At 36.7% G+C, this 20,712-nt stretch overlaps 5 protein-coding genes and 1 pseudogene across 6 annotated transcripts; 4 read left to right on the top strand and 2 right to left on the bottom strand.

The window, feature by feature from the left end:
* Positions 1 to 629: 629 nt before the first annotated feature.
* Positions 630 to 1,429, top strand: LOC112434752 (hemoglobin subunit alpha-A-like). Its single transcript, XM_024802233.2, has 3 exons — positions 630 to 769; positions 871 to 1,078; positions 1,198 to 1,429. Exons 1-3 carry the CDS (start codon positions 675 to 677, stop codon positions 1,324 to 1,326), a joined length of 432 nt encoding a protein of 143 aa, XP_024658001.2. The 5' UTR covers positions 630 to 674; the 3' UTR covers positions 1,327 to 1,429.
* Positions 1,430 to 2,904: 1,475 nt separating this feature from the next.
* Positions 2,905 to 5,679, top strand: LOC112434786 (hemoglobin subunit alpha-A-like; annotated as a pseudogene). Its single transcript, XR_013098448.1, has 4 exons — positions 2,905 to 2,909; positions 4,573 to 4,666; positions 4,771 to 4,949; positions 5,351 to 5,679. The product of XR_013098448.1 is annotated as a hemoglobin subunit alpha-A-like (transcript).
* Positions 5,680 to 8,127: 2,448 nt separating this feature from the next.
* Positions 8,128 to 9,175, bottom strand: LOC112434751 (hemoglobin embryonic subunit alpha). Its single transcript, XM_024802232.2, has 3 exons — positions 9,052 to 9,175; positions 8,756 to 8,963; positions 8,128 to 8,322 (listed from the first exon to the last, which is right to left on the bottom strand). The coding sequence occupies exons 1-3, from the start codon at positions 9,147 to 9,149 to the stop codon at positions 8,194 to 8,196; spliced, it is 435 nt and encodes a 144-aa protein (XP_024658000.2). The 5' UTR covers positions 9,150 to 9,175; the 3' UTR covers positions 8,128 to 8,193.
* Positions 8,870 to 11,658, top strand: LOC112434754 (hemoglobin subunit beta). The gene is made up of 4 exons (XM_076883317.1): positions 8,870 to 8,995; positions 9,137 to 10,953; positions 11,124 to 11,346; positions 11,440 to 11,658. Exons 2-4 carry the CDS (start codon positions 10,862 to 10,864, stop codon positions 11,566 to 11,568), a joined length of 444 nt encoding a protein of 147 aa, XP_076739432.1. The 5' UTR covers positions 8,870 to 8,995; positions 9,137 to 10,861; the 3' UTR covers positions 11,569 to 11,658.
* A 2,141-nt stretch (positions 11,659 to 13,799) lies between these two features.
* On the bottom strand, positions 13,800 to 14,722 carry LOC112434755 (hemoglobin embryonic subunit alpha-like). The gene is made up of 3 exons (XM_024802236.2): positions 14,577 to 14,722; positions 14,261 to 14,468; positions 13,800 to 14,023 (listed from the first exon to the last, which is right to left on the bottom strand). The coding sequence occupies exons 1-3, from the start codon at positions 14,672 to 14,674 to the stop codon at positions 13,895 to 13,897; spliced, it is 435 nt and encodes a 144-aa protein (XP_024658004.2). The 5' UTR covers positions 14,675 to 14,722; the 3' UTR covers positions 13,800 to 13,894.
* Positions 14,723 to 18,996: 4,274 nt separating this feature from the next.
* On the top strand, positions 18,997 to 19,837 carry LOC101476895 (hemoglobin subunit beta-like). The gene is made up of 3 exons (XM_004552177.5): positions 18,997 to 19,153; positions 19,313 to 19,535; positions 19,621 to 19,837. Exons 1-3 carry the CDS (start codon positions 19,062 to 19,064, stop codon positions 19,747 to 19,749), a joined length of 444 nt encoding a protein of 147 aa, XP_004552234.1. The 5' UTR covers positions 18,997 to 19,061; the 3' UTR covers positions 19,750 to 19,837.
* Positions 19,838 to 20,712: the final 875 nt, after the last annotated feature.

Below are 20,712 nucleotides of genomic sequence, written 5' to 3'. Positions count from 1 at the left end.
ATATATATATATATATATATATATATATATATATATATATATATATATGCAACACACATCTCTAGTAAAGAAATGTAGCCTATTTTATTTGAGAACAATTCTCCAACCTCTAATAAATAGGATACAAAGGATAAAGGTGCTGTGCAGTCCCACATGAAGCGCAACAACCAGTCATCCTTTTATATCTCACATCATGCCTCGGATATGATTACTTACCAAGATTTTGGTAAAAAATATCTTAATTTTTGATTATGTGGTGTCATTCTGTGAGTGCTTATGTTGTCATCTAATTCTCTAATTCTCTCTTGAGACCAAACGAGCGTTTGGCAGCGAGAGATTATTTGCCACTTGTTTCATATTTTACACTTCCGACATTATTTTATAAAATATCACATTGCTTTTTCAACAACCTCTTGCTATTTAATAATTTCTTTAAGGGATGAATATATTAGTTTCTTCCCCAACAAAATAAGTCATATCTTAAAAACAAGGAGGGGCGTTAACTTTTATCTCAAGAAATACCTCGGAAAGTGCTGGATTTTTTTCTTTATCGCAGAGGTGTGGTTTAAATGTGATGCTGGGTGTGGTCCATTTTGGTGTTATATAAAAATGATAGTGACAAATAGTCAACACATTTTCTTTCAGTTCAGAAGACAACTGAAGAAAACGCAGACATGAGTCTCTCTGCAAAGGACAAGGCCGTGGTGAAGAACTTCTGGGCCAAAGTGGCCCCGAAGACAGCTGAGATTGGAGGAGAGGCACTGGGGAGGTTGTATTGAGCCCTTTTCTTTTCATTCTTTATTCATTCATACTTTTATTAATTAGTAAGTACTTATTCATATTTCCATCATTTGAATTTATGTTTTACAGGATGCTGACTGCTTATCCCCAGACCAAGACCTACTTTGCTCACTGGTCCGATCTGAGTCCAAGCTCTGCGCAGGTGAAAAAGCATGGTGCCACCATCATGGCGGCCATTGGAGACGCTGTGTCAAAGATTGACGACCTTACTGGAGGTCTGTCTGCCCTCAGCGAGCTCCACGCTTTCAAGCTCAGAGTGGACCCTGCCAACTTCAGGGTGAGCTCACCCAGTAACATCCACGCAACAATGATCACGTTGTAGACAGTGATTACCATTAGTCAAGAGGCAATATAGACTTTTCGACCTAACATATGCATGTGTTTTTTGCCTCACAGATCCTTGCTCACAACCTCATCTTGTGCTTGGGCATGTTCTTCCCCGCAGACTTCACTCCCGAAGTCCACCTCTCCGTTGACAAGTTCCTCCAGAACTTGGCTCTCGCTCTGTCCGAGAAATACCGCTAAAATCCGGCAACTCCGGAGCCACTGAAGCCTGTCATCTACAGTAATGTCAATAAAACCTCTTAAAATGGCAGGGCTCCGTTAATAAATATAATAAACTCTGGAAGCTGGTCCTTTCTTCTTTGTCTGAATCCCTACACTATTCACTTTTGATATAATTGCAGGGGTGTGTTAAGAAATTAAATTAATAATATTGTAGTGACAGAAGGGGGTGTGGGAGCATAGGAAAAGAGAAAATTCAATCAGAAATGAACATACAGTTGTGTTAAATGCAAATTTAACCTTCTAACATTTTTCACTTAATATTCGTTTTACTTTATAGTGGAGGAATTACCTCAAAGCTTTGCTTAAATGGGTAGTAAATAGTAATGTGTATACAAGGATTTCATTCATTAAGCATGGCGTGATATTAAACACGTGGAAGAAACCCTTTTTGGATTCTTGGATTAAAAGAATTTAATAGGATAAGATAACCTTTATTAGCCCCACACGAGGGAAATTTGTTATGTTGAAGCAGAAAGTGGACAGTGCAACGTAATGTAATGTACACAATATTTCAAATCCTTTATCATGGTCCACAACTATAACCAACAGTATTTTTGATGCACTGTTATCAATAATGTCACGCGACCTCACCCATTTATATCAAAGTGCACATTTTGAAACGGACTAAATAGAAACCGGCAGCGTCACCCTTTGCAAAGATAAGAAGTAAAATATAGACGCTTTTATAAGAATGAGCTTAGGAGGTTTTAATTTCAGATAATACAACATGGATAATTCTAACTACAACTTACTGGCTGAGTTAAAAAGAAATGACACCACCCTTATTAATATTTCTATTATTATTATTACTATTATTATTATTACTATCATGAACATTTTCAGTATAAGTGCACAATCCCTTGTAAAAATCTGCTCTTGGAAGGCTTGAGTAGAAAAACAAAATGCAATTGAAAATGATCACACAAAGAGAATTTTATTTAACTGGAAATTTATTTGTCACATGCATCAGCTTCGAAGCGCTAAACGGAAACACTGCTGTAAATTATTTGGTTATGAATATGAACTATAATTCCACAAGTTCAGTGGTACTGTTTGCCCAGGGCAGAGACGACCACAGCGAGGAATGTCTGCCAGGTCATCTGGACATCAGGGGCGAAGACTTGAGGTCCAAACTTGGAGGCCACACAAAAAGCACCTAAAATGAAAGGGAAACAATAATAATGGCATGCTTCATCATTATCACTGGTGGAAAAAGTCTCAGATCACATACCCTGAAGTTGTCAGGATCAACACGGAGCTACTCAGAGTGCATAACGCTCAGTTTTGGCGTAGGTCTGCTTAATGTTGTCCATGTTCTTCACAGCATTTTCCAGACCAACCATCACAGTGCCACTTTGGGGTTTCTCATAATGGCAGCATTGGTGGACAAGTTGCCAAAGACTTGGAAGTATCTCTGAGTCCAAGGATACACAATCAGAAGCCTGAAATAAAGAGTTTTACTTTCTTTTATTTCGGTTGAATTAAGTTGTTTTGTGGCAGATTAATAAAAACAAAACGAAAACAAATTCTGTTATCATGCGGTAAATAACAAGGCGTGTAAAAACAAGAATAATTAATTTGATGATACCAATAGGCGTCGTTAAATCATCTAACGTAACTCACCTGCTCAGGGCCTGGGTGCCAATTTCAGCCACATAAATCTTTCCCCACAGGTATGTGATCGCGCTGAGCTCAGCACCTGTCCACTCGACCATATTGTTAGAAATAAGATTTTCTCCAGCGTCGCTGAAATTAGTCTTCGTTCACAAAACATAGGTCCCTTTTGGAGGACTTTATTAATTGGCCGCTACCACCCCTCTTAGTCCGGAAGCATCTGATTGGATCAGAACCAAGGACAAAGGCTGTTAATAAGTCAGATATAATTTTTGCCAGAAGACTGGGAAAAGAACAGAAAAAAGACAAGAACATGAAACATTAAAAACACCATCAACTCGACATCAATTGTTCGACGCCATTCAGTGTCGAATATTCATTTACCAATAAACCTAATTGTAAATGAATATGATAAAATGTAAGGCAGAATTTAACTGATTTTGAAGGTGTGATTTTTGCATAAGGAGAAAAGCTCAAAAACCCCAAAACATTTTCTTCATTTGTTATTTTTCTCTCAGCACCTGCACATATGAGCATCTAATATGTTGAAGTGTGTTTTTAACTCTAACTTTTTAATTTATATAGATTTTTTTCCCCGTTCATTAGCAATTTTGCCACTATTCCTTTAGACTGCATGCCCCTGTTAGGTTAAGGCTGTGTGCAGGCAGGAATAGGACCCAAGGTGCAGACTCCAGAGACAGACGTGAACTCAAAAAAGGCTTTAATTTAATACTCAAAACATAACATAACTGAAAAACTCAAAACAAACTTAAACTAGAGAAATGACAGAACACACAGCTAGGAAACCGGTAGCTCGCGACACAGACACTAAGAAACACAGGGCTTAAATACACAGAGGGAGCAATCAGGAAATGAGTAACAGAAGGGAAACACAGCTGGGGCAAATCAGAACTGACGAGACCAAAGAAGCGTAAACTGAACACACTGAGAAAAGACGGAGACCTTCAAAGTAAAACAGGAAACACATAACACAGACTGAACAAAGACACAGACTCACATGCAGGCACTACAAAGGGAACAGAGACGTGGGAACAGGGCAGACACAAACACTGACTGAACACGGGGATATAGGAACTTAAGATACACATAGACGCGAACTAGACAAGGGGATGCAGGTGATAGGGGAGACAGAGCAACTAAAGAAGACAGAGACATAAACCATAAGACAGAACTCAAAGAAACCAAAAACTAGACAGTATAAATAATATCATAAACTCAAAAACCCTGGGTCGACGACCCAGGCATCCTAACAGCCCCTTCATACTGACATCAGTTCTTTAATGCATTCGTCGCTATTTTACTAACTAATTTGACGTTAGGTGTTATTTTGTACTTATCTTACCTTATAAATACAGACTTATAAGGTAAGATAACACGGCGACTAAAAATACTTGAGAACAGGGTGTGGTTACTTTTATCTCTAGAAATGGCTTGTTAAACTCGAACAGGAAGGTGTGGATTAGATTTGATACTGGGTGTGGTGCAATTTAGTTCCATATAAAGAAAGATAGTAACAAACAACTTTCAGAATTTAGTTAACTTTTCTTTCTGCTGCGTAAACCTTTAAAGGCAGACACGAGTCTCTGGAAAGGACAAAACCGTGGTCCTTCTGGGATAAAGCGACTCCGAAAGCCCCTGAGATTGGAGCAGAGGCTCTGGGCCGGTTGGTTTTCATTATTTTCTGTTTTGACGATGTGCACACATCATGCACCACATTCTATGTAATAACTTCGCTCTATCATAACTTATCACGTTTACGTTTTATAGGATGCTCACTGCATATCCGCAAACCAAGACCTACTGTTCTCACTGGGCCAGATTCTGCACAGGTGAAGATGCACGGCGCCAACATCATGGCGTCGGGAATATTGACGACCTTGTTGGAGATCTGACCAATCTAAGCAAGCTATGCTTTCAAGCTCAGAGTGGACCCTGCCAACTTCACGGTAAGCTTAAGGAGGGAATGATCCATGCATTGCTCATAAGTCCATACAATTTCTCAATGAGCAAAATACTAAAAGTAATATAAAGCTATAATGTTGTTGCACAGTACACACTGCAATAGTTACAGCCTTTTGCACACGCTCTACAGTAAAATAACAAATGACAAAGTTTTACAGTTTAGAGTAAAATGTCGATCAGAGCCATTTCTTATATTTTATAAACTGTGTAATATATTGTTTTATTTAATTAGTTCAGTATGTTACTGTTATTGTCTTGGAGCAACTATAACTCACACAATTCCCTTAGGGATTATTAAAGTATTCTGACTCTGAGTCTGAAATTTTATGTATTTCTCGTTATTTATGAATTAATACGTTTTCTCCATATTTATTTATTTATACAGATTCTTGCTCACAACATCATCTTGTGCATGGCCATGTTCTCCCAGGAAGACTTCACCCCTGAAGTCCACGTCTCATTTGACATGTTTCTACAGAACTTGTCTTTGGCGCTGTCCGACAGATACCGCTAAACTCCAGATTCAGGCGCACCAATAGCTGCATGGAGCGTGTCATCCGCCACACTACCAACATCCATTTTATAATAGAAGAACACAGTTACTATATGAAATTAATACATGTTTACATTTCTTTTACTTTAGTCACGGTATATACTTGTATTATTATTATTTTTAATTCTCAATAAAACAAAACTGTTTAACTTGCTCCGACAGCAGACGCCTCGGACACGCCCCTTTACTCTTTAACTTGTGAAGGGTTCCCTGGTGTGTCGTCACTCATCCAACACATTAAATTAGAAATTCTGACTTCCTGTGCGCACGAGTGATTTAGGGATGATTAAAAACAGCAAGTAAAAAACATACTTCTACTTTCATAATAGGCCAAACTAAAGTAATAATTATATACGACATCAGAGTCACACTATCAATGAGGAGCTGTTATCAACGCGGGTAGACCATCTGATTGCTCTAGTTGGCCTTTTTCTTCTTTCGGCTGCCCTCTTTAGATGTCCCATCATGTGCCTTCATCCACGAACCTCCTCTGTGGTCCTCGTCTTTTCCTTCTGAATGGCAGCTTTCCTTAGATAAAGGAGCTGTCATGGCAAGGCAGATACTGCGGTGCACCCTAAAATAATCTCGTCGCCCCTAGTCACTGTCATAGTTTTGCACATGACAATATTGTTATTTAAAAAAAGCTAGCATTAACACTTTGATTCTAGCTACACAGAATTAACACAGAATATGAATTTCAAAAATTGAATATATTTCACAGTGTCACCCCAACCCCTTCTTTGAAAAACGGTTCAGCCCATAGCAGCCCCTCTAAACTGTTTTATTTCTTGTTGTCAGTAGCTGTCGCCTATGATTGGTGCCAGAGCACATCTTGAATGAAGAGGAATTTCAGATTTCAACACAGATAGAAACACAGATGAAAATTCAATTATAACCATAATGAGGATGGCTGAGAGTCAGCATTGTTTCAAATTTTCTGAGGGGAAACAGGTAGAGGTCATAAAATACACATGAGCACTAAAGACTCACTCAACGTTGAAGTGAATATATGTGAACTAGTGTGTATTATAAATTAGTCTGTAGTTCTGTAGCCTTAATTATTTCATCAGTCTGTGTATAGCACACACTTTGATTCCCAAAAATCAAGTAGTCGTGCGAATTCCTGCCCCATCATTGGGATTCGTCTTTGGACAATGCACAGTGCGGGTGGGGTGCTACCAGTGGCGGGTTTTGATATGGGCGACATGGGAGGTTGCCCAGGGCAGCATTGTGGTGGGGGTGGCATCATGGCATCGGCAAAAAAGTTGCTCGTACCCATGCTGCCCCGACGTCATGCCAGCGCATTTTGGGGATTGCATGGGCACCGAAAATAAACCAACAAACTACGGCTGTCAACGTTAATGCCGTCTTCAGGATTAACGTGATTAAAATTTCTAACACAATTAATCCATCAGAATGACTCCAAATCCCTGAAATGATACAGACTTATAATTTGTTTTCCAAAATCTATCACACACATATACCCAAAAAGTGAGCGTGAGGGGCCTCGGTGCGCCTGCTGCTGATGCTGCTGTGCTGAAGTCTCACGGGGAGGGGGCGGGCTGCTTCCATAATATTGTCAATCCAAGCCCATTATGTATTAATTTTTATTCCTGTTTTTTGTGAAATCCAAGAAAAAAAAAACATATACAAGGTGTAGCTCTATTAGTTTATGTTGTGGGGTTGGGTATTTATATTAGAGCGCAAAAATTACTGATGGAAGGTGGAAAAGAAAAGGTCAAAGCCATCAGGTCCTCAGTTTAGAAAAAAAGAGAAAAGGAGACACATCCGGTCAGATGTGTCTTTGGATAATGGCAGGTATTGTGTATTCTGAAACAAGATAACACTCATTAGTGGGGATTGGGAAAACGTGGGAAAACTGTTTACCTTTGTTAGCCACTTGGCTATGATAGTAAACAGTAGACAGACAGTAGACACTGACACTGTGGCAGCCATAGTGACAGATCTGTGTCAGTTTTATTTTTTATTATTTTTATGCATTCATATATTTTTAAAAATAAGTTGAAGCACAAAACGCCAACCGGGTGTAACAGGTGTATCGCATGAACTCAAAATCTTCAGCAGGGGCGGGGTGAGACGCCAACCGAGGTCACACCCTATGTAAGCTGTCATGGTATTTCTGCGTGGTTAAAATAATTCATTTCCCCCCCCATCGAAACTCCATCCATTCATCCACCCAAGATAATAATAATAATAATAATAATAATAATAATAATAATAATAATAATAATAATAATAGGAAGAAGAAAAAGAAAGCAATTCGGAATAATGACGATAAAACAGGAATAGCTGGTTCTGGGGGACTGCCTGGTCATTGTAGTTGCTGCTCGTTTAGGTCAATACTTCACTGCTGAGGTCCGTGCAGCTTCCAGGAGAGTCTTTGTAGCTCAAGCCTCCCTGAGAAGGCAGTACTACTAGCTCCAGAGGACCGTCACATGCTCTATTTTTAAGTTGTGTATATAAGCTTTCAGTAAATCAATCGCTACTCTTCTTTAATTAGCCCATAAAGAGAAAAAAACCCATTCCTGGTAAAAGCTACAATAATAATCCAACTGTTTAAAAATGATCACCACAAACGACCATGAGAGTTTAATTGCATTGGATCTTTTATTACATGTGAGACTGTCAGTGAGTACTCGAGCACATAATGCAGTTTATCTGTATTTCTCAGACAGGGCGAGAGCAACAGCAGCCAGGAACTTGTCCACAGCCACATGGACCTCAGGGGTGAAGTCCTCGGGGAACATGGTGGACAGGACCACGAGGAGGTTGTGAGACAGAACCTGTGGAAAGATGATGATCACACTGAAATGAATGGACTTTTCATTTATTTATTTGTAACCAGAGAACATCATTTCAGATCAACCAGTAATCTATCTAAGATCAAATGAAAGCTGAGTTAGAGTGAGTTTAATTTGTAGTCCAATCAGTGTTCACAATAGAACAGAAAAATTAATTTGGCAAACGCTGTCATAGTAAATGGACCGATGTATATATATTGCTTTTCTAGTCTACTGGAGCATTCAAAGCACTTCGTACAACTTGCCTAATTGACCCATTCATATAAGTACTTCTTTTTCTATGACTAGGCTTTTTTCTCTCTAACATTCACACAAATTCACACTTCAGTGATTACACTGAACCACAAACTTTTTATTAAGTAGATGACCTCAAATAATGTCACCCCACAAACATGACAGTAATAATGATCAGTACCTTGAAGTTAGCAGGGTCCACTCTCAGAGTGAAGGCGTGCAGTCCACTGAGGCTCAGAAGAGCTCCGGTCAGATCGTCAATTTTGCTGACAGCATCAGTAACTGCAGCCATCACGGTTGCTCCGTGCTTCTTCACCGGGGCAGAGCCGGGGCGCAGGTCCTTCCAGTGGGAGAAGTAAGTCTTGGTCTGAGGGTACACTGTCAGCATCCTGGATAAAAATGTAAGAGAACAAGCCAGCGGGTAAGAGACAGAAATGCAGGAGCAGGTTTTTGTAGGCATTGTGGGGCCATATTTACCTGGAGACAGCATCACAGCCGATTTGTTCCTCCTTACCAGCCACTTTAGCCCAGAAGGTTTTGACTGTGTTCTTGTCCTTTGCAGAAAGACTGGTCATCTTGCCTGTTGTTGCTGTTGGAGTTGTGTTCAGCTCAAACTGTGGAGGTCTTATATATGAAACAGGAAATGCACACACCCGACCCACCTCACAGATAAGGTACTGGAATTTAGGCATGTTCAAAATGATATGTAACAGTTCCCGTGAGACAAACACCAAACAAAAGACTCTATAAGGCAAGACAACTTAACAAGATAATCAGAATTCATTTCTTCTTTTTGGCTTCACTTAAGAAACATCTTCATTAAATGAATGTGCATATTTTAAAACTTAAATTTTCAGTGAGAGCCAGTTAAATCAAATCACTAACCTTCCAATTTTTGAATTTATATCAGTCTAATATTACCATTTAATTCACGACAAGTCACCTGTTAGTTTGTATTTCTTTATCTATTTATGTATTTAATAATAATAATTTGAGAAAAAGCAAAATGGGTACACGATTATAACTTTAAAAAGGCTGTTGGCTTCAAATTTGGGTCTGGACAGATAGTTGGATTTATAGCAGGGCTTTATAGATACATTTACTGTACATACACATGCATCTAAATGTTTATGGCTATATTTAGACTAATAAGTCAACGGCTAATTTATGTTTCCAAACAGATAATCAAAAACCAAATCCAAATCCTAATGTGGAAAGCAGCTATCACGGATATAATTGAACACAGAGAGTCCAGGGATGTTCTAATGTGTAGGTTAAAATTTAAATACTGTTGTTTAGGCTATCATTTACCAACACTACAACCAAAATCTATGTCAATGACATTCACTTCAAAAAACCGTGTCAGTTTAAGGCTTATCTAATCTTCAGCAGGTGAATCCTCTCACAGGGCAGTTTAAATTTTTACAGCAGCTGTTTGTTCTCCACAGGAGCTCAAATGTAGCTCAGAGTGGACAGTTGCTACTGATATATTGAGGTAAAGTTAAACATCAGGTGTAGAAATTTGAGGATGAAAAACAGATTTTAAAATATGGCAGAAATACTGAAAATATTTAAGAGAATGACAGAAAAGGTTTTGTGGATAACCAGAAAAAAACAAAAGCTGAGACAAAGTTATTAAATTTTTTTTCTACTTACAGCCAGTCAATAAAGGCCTGTAGGATGTGTGGGTGTACCATTCTTTTCTTGTCATTTTCCTCTTTAAGAAAACTCTTTATCAAGTTTATTTATTAAACACATGTACAAATGGCAAATGCAGGACCTTAATGCTATGGTTTGGTCATATGTTAAAATTAAAATCTGTGGATTCTGGTCCATTTAAAAAACAAACAAACAAAAAAACATGTATTATTTACAAGCACAAGAAGTTTTTTGTCACTGAAATTTAGAATTCATTATTTTCCAAAGGATATACTCATTGTACTTCATCCAGTTCTTTATTTCTATCCAGGTCTGCAAAATATTTTTGATTACCTTACTTCCAATTTTCTTAACTGTTAGGGGTCACTCAGGGCTGGAGCCTATCCCAAGATAGAAGAATAAGTAGTCTGTAAGATATTCCATAATGAAAGTTTCCAACAGATTTTTGGTTCATTTTGACAGTTAATCAAAGCTGAACTCAGAATCGTTAAACTGACCAGTTTAGCCAACTCCCACTCTCCAACTCCACCCAATTTCATATCTTTGGGTGGAGTGAAAAGAACTCTTTAAAAGGTGACTTTGTGGCTCTGCTGACTAACAGCACAAGAGCAACAATCAACAAAGCAAAATGGTTGTGTGGACAGACTTTGAGCGCACCACAATCCAGGACATCTTCTCCAAGATCAACTATGCAGTCGTTGGGCAAGCAGCTTTTTCCAGGTGAAACATAGTTTTTTTTTTATATTGACGTAAATTTATTTTTAGAAGTTTGGGCTATTCAAGTAGAATCTTTATGTGCAATGAAAAAAGCTGGCATATTTTGTGCATTACACAATGTAGATTTTTCTTTTAAAACTAAGAGCAAATCAATTATTTACACATTCCCTCAGGTGTTTGACTGTCTATCCCTGGACTCAGAGGTATTTTGGTCAATTTGGAAACCTCTACAATGCTGCTGCTATTGCATCAAATCCAAAAGTTGCTGCTCATGGAAAAGTCATCATGGAAGCTCTGGAAAAAGCAGTGAAGGACATGGACAACATCAAGGCCACATATGCAGAGCTGAGCGCGCTGCACTCTGAGAAACTGCAGGTGGACCCTGACAATTTCATGGTAGGCAATGCTGAACTGACGGCACTGATTCCCAGTATTGCATGTTTGTGTGTGTCAATGAAGATTGCTAAAGCATGTTGTGCTGTGTTGCAGCTCCTGGGCGACTGCTTGACCATTGTGGTTGCTTCCCAGTTGGGTAAAAACTTCACTGCTGAGGTTCATGCAGCTTTCCAGAAGTTCCTGGCAGTGGTGGTGTCCTCCCTCAGAAGACAGTACTACTAAAGAGCTGCAGATGCCCGTCACATGCTCTGTTATTAATTGTGCCTCAATACGTTTTTAAAAAAATAAAATATTAAACAACTTCAGAAAGTTCCCAGTGCCTTTCTTTTTTTCACTTGCTTTATTATCTTTAGGTTTTAATACAATGTCCTTTGCAAAAACCTTGTATGGACTGCTTAAGGATTAAAGCCATTTTTAAATGCTTGGATGAAAAGACTCTGCAGCCAATTGCTGCCTGAAATCCAGAACCCATGTAAATCACCAAATGTTGTTTCCTCTATTGAGTTGTTTTGATAGACCTTGACTGTAGCCTCCAGTTGCTGCTTATTTGTGGAAAGGCATGCTCTGTTGGACAGAGATCAGGTGATTGACTTGGAGACTGTGAACATCCAATTTCTTTGCCTTGAGAAACTCTTGGAATATTTTTGTAGTATGTTTTTTTGCACTGCAAAAAACAGTCTGATAATTTTTTACAGCATTTCACAAATTCTGAGCCAAGCGTATGGTCCTGTAAATTTCATAATTCACCCAGATACTCCTATCAGCAATCACATCATCAATAAACACTGACTACCCACTTCCATTGGCAGCCATTCATTCCCATGCCATAACACTGCCTCGCCCGTTCTCCACATGCTTCACATCATGAGCTGCTTCTCTCCTTCTCCCAAATTAATTCCCAAATGTTATATTTTTTCTTACAGATCTGTGCAGGATCTTTCACATGTTTTCTGGCAAAGTCTAGTCTCATCTCCCTGGCTGTCACTGTATTCTGTGGTTTGTTGTAAACTCTATTTCCATTCATGCACACATCTCTTAATTGAAGACTCTGACAGTGATACACCAGCCTCTTCAAGTAGGTTTTTGGCTTAGTTACATGTCGTGACAATTGGTTTTCATTGAAATAATTCAGTGATTATGCACTTGTCCTTTTTTGTTCTGGTGTTTCTGAGTTGGTCAGTGCATTCATTCTTTAAAAAAAAAAAAAAAAGCTGAGAGAAAGCCTGCACTTTCTTGTTTTCAATCCAGTGTGTTGGTGTACAAAGGCAAAACTGCACATTTTTTAAATTTTTATGTTTGTCCCAACTAATATGGAAGTGACATTACATGCTTGAGTCATTGTATCATGGACCAAGCAGCCAAGAACACATAGGCACAAATGTAATCTTCAAAAAAATGGATTTTATTGTACCCCCGAAAGGACCAAATGATTACAAAAATTCAAAATGACAAAACAAAACTTTTTTTAAGAACCAGGCGGGCCCGTAAAAGAGGTTAACTTAACAAAATTCACTTCACAAAACATAACTCAACAAACTGACCTGCCCAAATGGGAAACAGCTCTAGTTATATAGCAAATGAATAAACTGTTATATACACCAAAGGTGACTAAACTAAAGAGTTAACAGCTAACCATCATTCAAGAAGAACCCCATCCCCCCCTACATGATCACAATAGATGGTCCAGTCCATTTTATTGGCTTCTGCATTTAAACCAGCTCCACCCTCAGCCTCCTCTTCCACCCAAACCAGGACTGGAGCAGAGGCCAGGTAGCTCAAAAAGAACAGAAATATAATTAATATAACACATACTCATATAAAACAACAAACAATGCAAAACAGAGTCTGTGCCACCGTTTGGACTATAGCTTAGTGCTGTCATGCATTACAGGTAAATTCAAAGTATTAAATTGGTTAACTTATGATCACAGAAGCTTTAGAGCACAATGTAAACGTAAGACAAAAAGATCAAATGAATATTACCCAAGTATTTCAATTGTGTGGTTGCATGCAGCCATCACACATTGCTTAAGAAACCCTATCCCCTTAGATACCAAGTCTTAGGACAGAGGACCATTGCTGTTCCTCTCCACTTACTAGAGATTTTTTTTTAAAAATAATTGTTTGTAAAAATTTTTGTTCAACAAATACAATTTTTTTCTGACTTTGGAAATGTGATGATGTATAATTAATAACTAATAATTTCCTACTAATAACTATAGACTAGTCATGTTTAGGAGAAATAGTTCACTGCAGAGTTTGACTGTAAAATAAAATTAAAACAGACAGAAAAAAATTCTAAATACTCAACAATTTAAGTGGTTGTTTACATGACCCAAATGAATTCATTCAGGATGACTTGTCTTCACCTGCCATTGACCTAAACTTGTAATGCTTTTAATCTATTGTCTAAACAAAAAAAACATTTACTGGATCACAAAAATAACCACAACAGTTTGATTGGATTTGTTTCCTTTTTTATTCAAATTCAGTTTGACAGTAAGAATTCAATCTCATGCTGCTGTCAGTCATCTGTTCTGTGTACACTTTAACGATATTTCTCAGACAATGCACGAGCCACGGCAGCCAGGAACTTGTCCATCGCCACGTGGACCTCAGGAGTGAAATCGTTGGGAAACACAGTGGCCAGGACCACGAGGAGGTTGTGAGCAAGAACCTGTGAAAAGATGAAGATCACATTTTTTAAAAAAAATGCCATGCTGTTAGAAAATGCACGCCAGGGTTATTTATTTCTGTTTATTTGAATACTGCGATTCAGTATTCAGTACTGCTACAAGAAGTTAAACATTAAATGTACATTAAGCTTAGAAACAAAGAAACTGCAACTAAACCTTCATTAAAAAAAAACACAACGAAATCAGGACCACTTTCAGAATTTATTGTATGTCAGTACCTTGAAGTTAGCAGGGTCCACTCTCAGAGTGAAGGCGTGCAGCTCACTGAGGCTGAGAAGACCACCGGTGAGATCATCAATTTTGCTGACAGCATCAGTAACTGCAGTCATCACGGTTGCTCCGTGCTTCCTCACCGGGGCAGAGCCGGGGCGCAGGTCCTTCCAGTGGGAGAAGTAAGTCTTGGTCTGAGGGTACACTGTCAGCATCCTGGATAAAAATGTAAGGTGAGTTAACAGTACATATATTTTTTTAAAAAGAAGCAGGTTAAAGTAGTCAATTTGGGTTCGTAGATTATAAGTCATAATCCATATTTACCTGGAGACAGCATCACAGCCGATTTGTTCCTCCTTTCCAGCCACATTAGCCCAAAAGGCTTTGACTGTGTCCTTGTCCTTAGCAGAAAGACTGGTCATCTTGTCTGTTGGATTTCTGTTTGAAGTTGTCTTGACCAACAGAAACGCTTTAGGCTTTTATATGTAGAACAGTAAACGGACACACCCGGCACACCTCAGAGATAGCAACCTGGACAGGCCCCCAGTGACATGTAACGCCTTTGGTGAGATAAACGGTAAACCAATTGTCATGCTAGCTAAACTACTAAAGAAAAAGAGTAAATCATTAAAGATGTTTGAATGGTGTTCACTTAATTAAAGTGCACACAATGAAAAAATAAATAAATAAATCAAACCAAAGACTTGAAAAGAGAAATGTATTTCTGAAGAATAGAACCACAAAGTAACATACTTTTATAAATACCTCAAATTTTAATATCTGTTAGTCTATAGCCTACATTAACAAATTAGATTGTGTTTTTGATTTCAACTGATTTAATAACTGTTTATCTTGAGAAATGATACATTTTGATAGACAATTCAGTTTTTAAGGTAAGGCATACATTTATTTAATTATTTATTTTTTAACCTATTTCACAAACAGGTTAAAAAATATAATAAAAAAAACAATCAATTTAATGGAGCGAGAAAATACCTTTTTGGCCAGTATGACTGCTTTTAATTTCACTTTTGTAATGATCTCTTGTTGGATATGATTTGCATGTTAGTGCTCACGTCTGAATGCAATATCAGTTGTTTTGGGGTCAAACCGTCTCAAATCAAGGCTTCTGCTCTACAATTTTTCATACATTGAAATCTGCAGCAATGTTTGAACATGAATCTTTCAAAGACTATCAAAGATAGAATCCTGAAATGTTCACTGGTCTTTCTTAAAGTCACAATTAATACAGATCCTGAAATTGAGACAGATACATCACAAAATGTGTGAGCTAGTTCCAAAATGAAAGAAAAACAACAACAACAACAACAACAAAAAACTCCAGTACTCATGCAAGTCCCATATTTGAGCACACATTAATTAAAAACTTCAAAAATTAGGAAAATGCCATTTTCAATATAACTTGTACCACAAGAACAACAATATCAGTAGGTTGTCCTGTCCAAATACAACAAAATATAGATAGATAAATATAATAGAGTTTTCAGATGATACTGTAATTATACCTCAGAAAGTAATTTTGTTACATGTGTGAATATTTTTAGTTTTTAAGACTTGGGTCAGTCCAAACTCAAATCATCACATTTTTATAACATTTTCTGTTCAACCTTCTCCAGTTTGCATTAAAATGTTATAGTTCAGAGTTTGGACATATATTACAATTGCTGTGAAATTTTAGCTTTATATATTAAAAACTTCACCATCTAGTTTCCAGTTCCGCTTTCCCCTGTTTATATAAAAACCTTTTGGTCCAAAGTTTCAATATACAGTATATACTGATTGCTGGTAATTTTAGATTCATATATCAAGTAAGTTTTTATATAGTTTTTTTTTCCCCAAAGGACACTTTCATGACATTTTTCTTGCTAAAGCCTGTTTTCACTGTCCTTTCTTATCAAAATGAATCAGAACTGATCATTTGGGACAGATATTTGTCAGAGCATTGGCTAATAAAATATGAAAAAAATGTCCTGTAAAGTTCTGTGTTCGAGCACACACTAATAAAAAACTAAACAATAACCCTAAAATAAACACAGAATACTTCTTAACACTAGATTCTTATTCACAAAAATGAAGAACATCCCATTTTCATATAACTTTCATGCTGGACTAAATAAATATCACAAGCTCAAAATTCTGGAATTTCCAGATAATGCTCAATTTATAACTGAGAAAACAATTTTGTTAAATATGTGCATGTAATATTTTATATTTTGAAGAAATTTTCTAGTTACATATCATGCTGAAACTTAGTGCCATCAATAATTTGGGTTAAAATATACAAGGAAACAACAAACATATATAACTTAAAGTATTTTATATATAAAGCTAAGATTGTACAGCAATCATGATATGTCCAAACCTTGAAGCATATAATATTTTTCTATTCAAATTTGAGGTGGTTTAACAGTAAAGGTTCTGTAAATGTGAAGATTAGTGATGGAACGACCCTCAATGAAATCTATCAACAATGACATTTTAGAACATATTTAACAATTTTTTTTACTAAGTTATGATTAGAGTACAACATGTATTACATTAACTTCAAATCTTTCAGAAATCATCACTAGTTATTTTTAAGCAATTTGAAGTTTTCAATTAATATGTACTCAAATATCAGACTTTGCAGGAGTGCTGGACATTTCTTTTTTTGTTGTGTTTATATTTCAACTAACTCAGACTTTTTTTTGTTTCTGTCTCAAAAATCTGGCAGATCCTGATTCTATTTTATTTCATTTTCAGGCTTTTATGTGTAAATGTTTGAACATTAATTGGAGATATTCATGTTCAAACATGTAGATTTCAACGTGCAAAAAAAGATTTGAAAGTAGGTCAAAGGACAGTTTTTGGCCAAATTGGAGACGGTTGAGCAGGAAATGTTCTAAAAGTTGGCTGATTTGAGATGGAATGACCCATTTGTTTCTTTACTTGTTATCTATTATTTATTATATTATAACTTCTACTGTCCTTGTGGCCAGGTTTCTCTTAAAAGGGTTCTCCTTTTGTTTTTTTTAGGTGAGACTTTTACCTGATTAAATAAAGGATAACAGGCGAGTAAGTAACTGTAATTTGATATCTCAATCAAGAAATAATATTGTGCTTTACTTTTTTTTGTAAAGCTGTACATTTTAAAATTTATGGATAATGAAAATAATTATATTTTGGCATTAACATTTTAATTTAAGTGTTTGTACATATTGGTGGTTTGACCATTATAGAAACATAAAAAATGCTTTAAGAAATTAGGTCAGTTGTGGCACAAACCTCATATTGGCTGGTGATCTAATAAATTTGAACACTGCACTAAAAACTTTTGTCATTTAAACTCAAAGACGTAATTTAAATATAAACATTTACAGTGGATTGTACGGCTAAGGGATTCTGATTTAAAATTTGAATACTGCAGTTAACTAACATTTGTACAGGCACTTACAATTACGTTAACTAAGGTTTGAGGATGACGTTTGTTTCTGTGTTATCTAAACTTCCAACAGGTGGATCCACCCTGAGAGCAATAAATGTTTCCTGGAAATCTGTGTGTTTATCTAACGTTTTTTGGGAGCACAGAAGAGCTCACACATGGCTTACAGTTGAGATTTCCCCTTTAGATAGAGGTGATCCTGCATTTCAGTGAAGTGTGAAAAGGAAAACATACAATTATGAAAGTTAATGAGGCTCAGACTAATAAGTGTGTTGTGAGTTCATAAGGCCTATGAACATAACTATAACAAAAAAAGTGTTGGTCTTATGTGTAGTTAAATAAACAACAATACATTCTGTAGTGAACTTCGTTTCCTTTATGAGTGTATCTTATTGTTCTTGTCTTACTAGATCTAAACACCATGAAGACCTCCCATTAAGCTTTAGTATTTTTGGTGTCTTTAAAATACTGACAAAATCTCTAATTTCAAAATTTAAGCTCACACATTACACTGACAGCTTCTGTATTTACGTATTTGTGTTAATTATTTAAAAATACAAAAATGTTTGTTATACTTAACATGTAAAATTAATATTGAAGGAGAAAAACTGATTTACTTTTCTAACTGAGATTATATATTTCTTTATGTCACTTCTTTCACATGCTCTGGCACCAAAAGCCCGGTGCCTACGCACTTCAGTAAAGATATTTAGATCTGGAAACTGTTTGCTGTTGAATTTGGGCACTTCATACCAAGAAAAATGATTGACTGATACACAATTTTAATTTTGAACAAGAAATTAGAATTTTACAGACACTTTAAATACCAGAGTTTCTCCAAAAGTTCTCTTTTCCATTGCACTGACTTACAATCTGGAGTTGGCTGCTCACTGCTCCTAAGCATTTATATCTATATTAGGTACCATGTGTTGGAGAATTATTATCTAAATATATAAATATATTGTTCATACATTAAAGACTTACACAGCTACAGCAAATTTATGTATTCTGTATGACTAAAGCTTATCTTACCAGTCACAGTAATTTTGGTAATTCTAACAGTGAAAATTTTCAACCATCAAAACCAATTAAAAGGAGAAACAAAGATAATTGTTAATTAGATCCTTGATCAATTATCCAAATATGGATTGAATTTGTCCATAATAAAAGTTTCAAACTAATTTTTGATTCATTTTGATGGTTTATTAAAGCTGAACTCAGAATCGTTAAACTGAACCAGTTTAGTCAACTCCCACTCTCCAACTCCACCCAATTTCATATCTTTGGGTGGAGTGAAACAGACCTTTAAAAGCTGCACTTGGTGACCTGCTGACCAACAGGACAAGTGAAAAACTCAACAAGACAAAATGGTTGTGTGGACAGACTTTGAGCGCACCACGATCAAGGACATCTTCTCCAAGATTGACTATGCGGTCGTTGGACAAGCAGCTTTTTCCAGGTGAAACATTGTTTGTGTTTATATTAACATAAAGAAATTGGGGTTAATTGAATAGCATCTTTATGTGCAATGAAAAAAGCTGGCATATTTTTTGCATTACACAATGTAATTTTTTCTTTTAGAACTAAGAGCAAATCGGTTATTTATATATTCCCTCAGGTGTTTGATTGTCTATCCCTGGACTCAGAGGTATTTCGGTGGATTTGGAAACCTCTACAATGCTGCTGCCATCACATCAAATCCAAGGGTTGCGTCTCATGGAAAAGTCATCATGGAAGCTCTGGAAAAAGCAGTGAAGGACATGGACAACATCAAGGCCACATATGCAGAGCTGAGCGCGCTGCACTCTGAGAAACTGCAGGTGGACCCTGACAATTTCATGGTATGTATTGAATTAATGGTACTGATTTTCATTGTTATGTGTGTGCGAGTTGAAGATTGCTAAAGCATGTTTTGTTGTGTTACAGCTCCTGGGTGACTGCTTGACCATTGTGGTTGCTTCTCAATTGCGTAAAAACTTCACTGCTGAGGTCCATGCAGCTTTCCAGAAGTTCCTGGCAGTGGTGGTGTCCTCCCTCAGAAGACAGTACTACTAGAGAGCTGCAGAGGCCCGTCACATGCTCTGTTTTAAACCCTTGTCTCAATGAGCTTTAAACAAAATAAAATATTAAGCAACTTCAGAAATTTCCCTGTTTTCTTTTTCACTTTGTTTATGATTAAAATAAACTGTCTGTAATGATAAGTTAAACTTAAAAACCCCCAACAGTTTACTAATTTTAGTGTTAAATCACCAAAATGTAAAAGTTTATATCTACCTTATTAGCAAAATAAATTTCAATATCAAAAGCGAAATGATACATATAAAAGTCATGCAACAACCACCTAGATATTATATGGTGCATCAAGTAAAATGGAAGCACACTCAATGTTATGATCCCGCTCAAAAATTATAATGTAAAATGAATCCATTGAACTCACAGCTTGTAAAAACAAATGTGACGACTAAACACAGCAAAGTATGTGGTGCAGGCTGATATAACAATAAGAGCATTAAAAACCATGCAACCAAATGCATGCACATAATGTTCAGGACAAGAACCCAGTTTTTGTGGATTTGCTTCCATACATAACCACAGTGGGTTGTAAATCAATCAGTCAACATGTGATTGAAGTGCTTGCTTTCAGCTCTAAATCAAGAGGTTTTACAAAAATGTTTCATGAACTGTTTTAGAATTAAAGTAATTTTTATACAAAGTCCCCAGTTTGAGAACTTGAAAAATTATAGGACAATTGACTAATAAGCAGCCACACCAAACAACCTTAAACGCAATGAAATACAAGTGCATGCTGACAAAAATTATTTCTGTGGTGAGGAAAATAAAACTTACAACATCTAACACTCTTGAGGAGTTGTCAAAGTCGCAATCAAGAGATACTGAGTTTGCTGAGTTTGCACCAAGGTCCAAACCACTGATTACACTGAAGACCAAGAAAGTCAAATTAGGCTTTGGCAGAAAGTATTTGAAAGAATGTAAAATTTTTGTGAAAACCCTTGAATT

This window comes from Maylandia zebra, linkage group LG4, assembly GCF_041146795.1.
Source record: "Maylandia zebra isolate NMK-2024a linkage group LG4, Mzebra_GT3a, whole genome shotgun sequence".
Taxonomy (NCBI): domain Eukaryota; kingdom Metazoa; phylum Chordata; class Actinopteri; order Cichliformes; family Cichlidae; genus Maylandia; species Maylandia zebra.
This window is presented reverse-complemented; position numbering and strand designations above follow the sequence as displayed.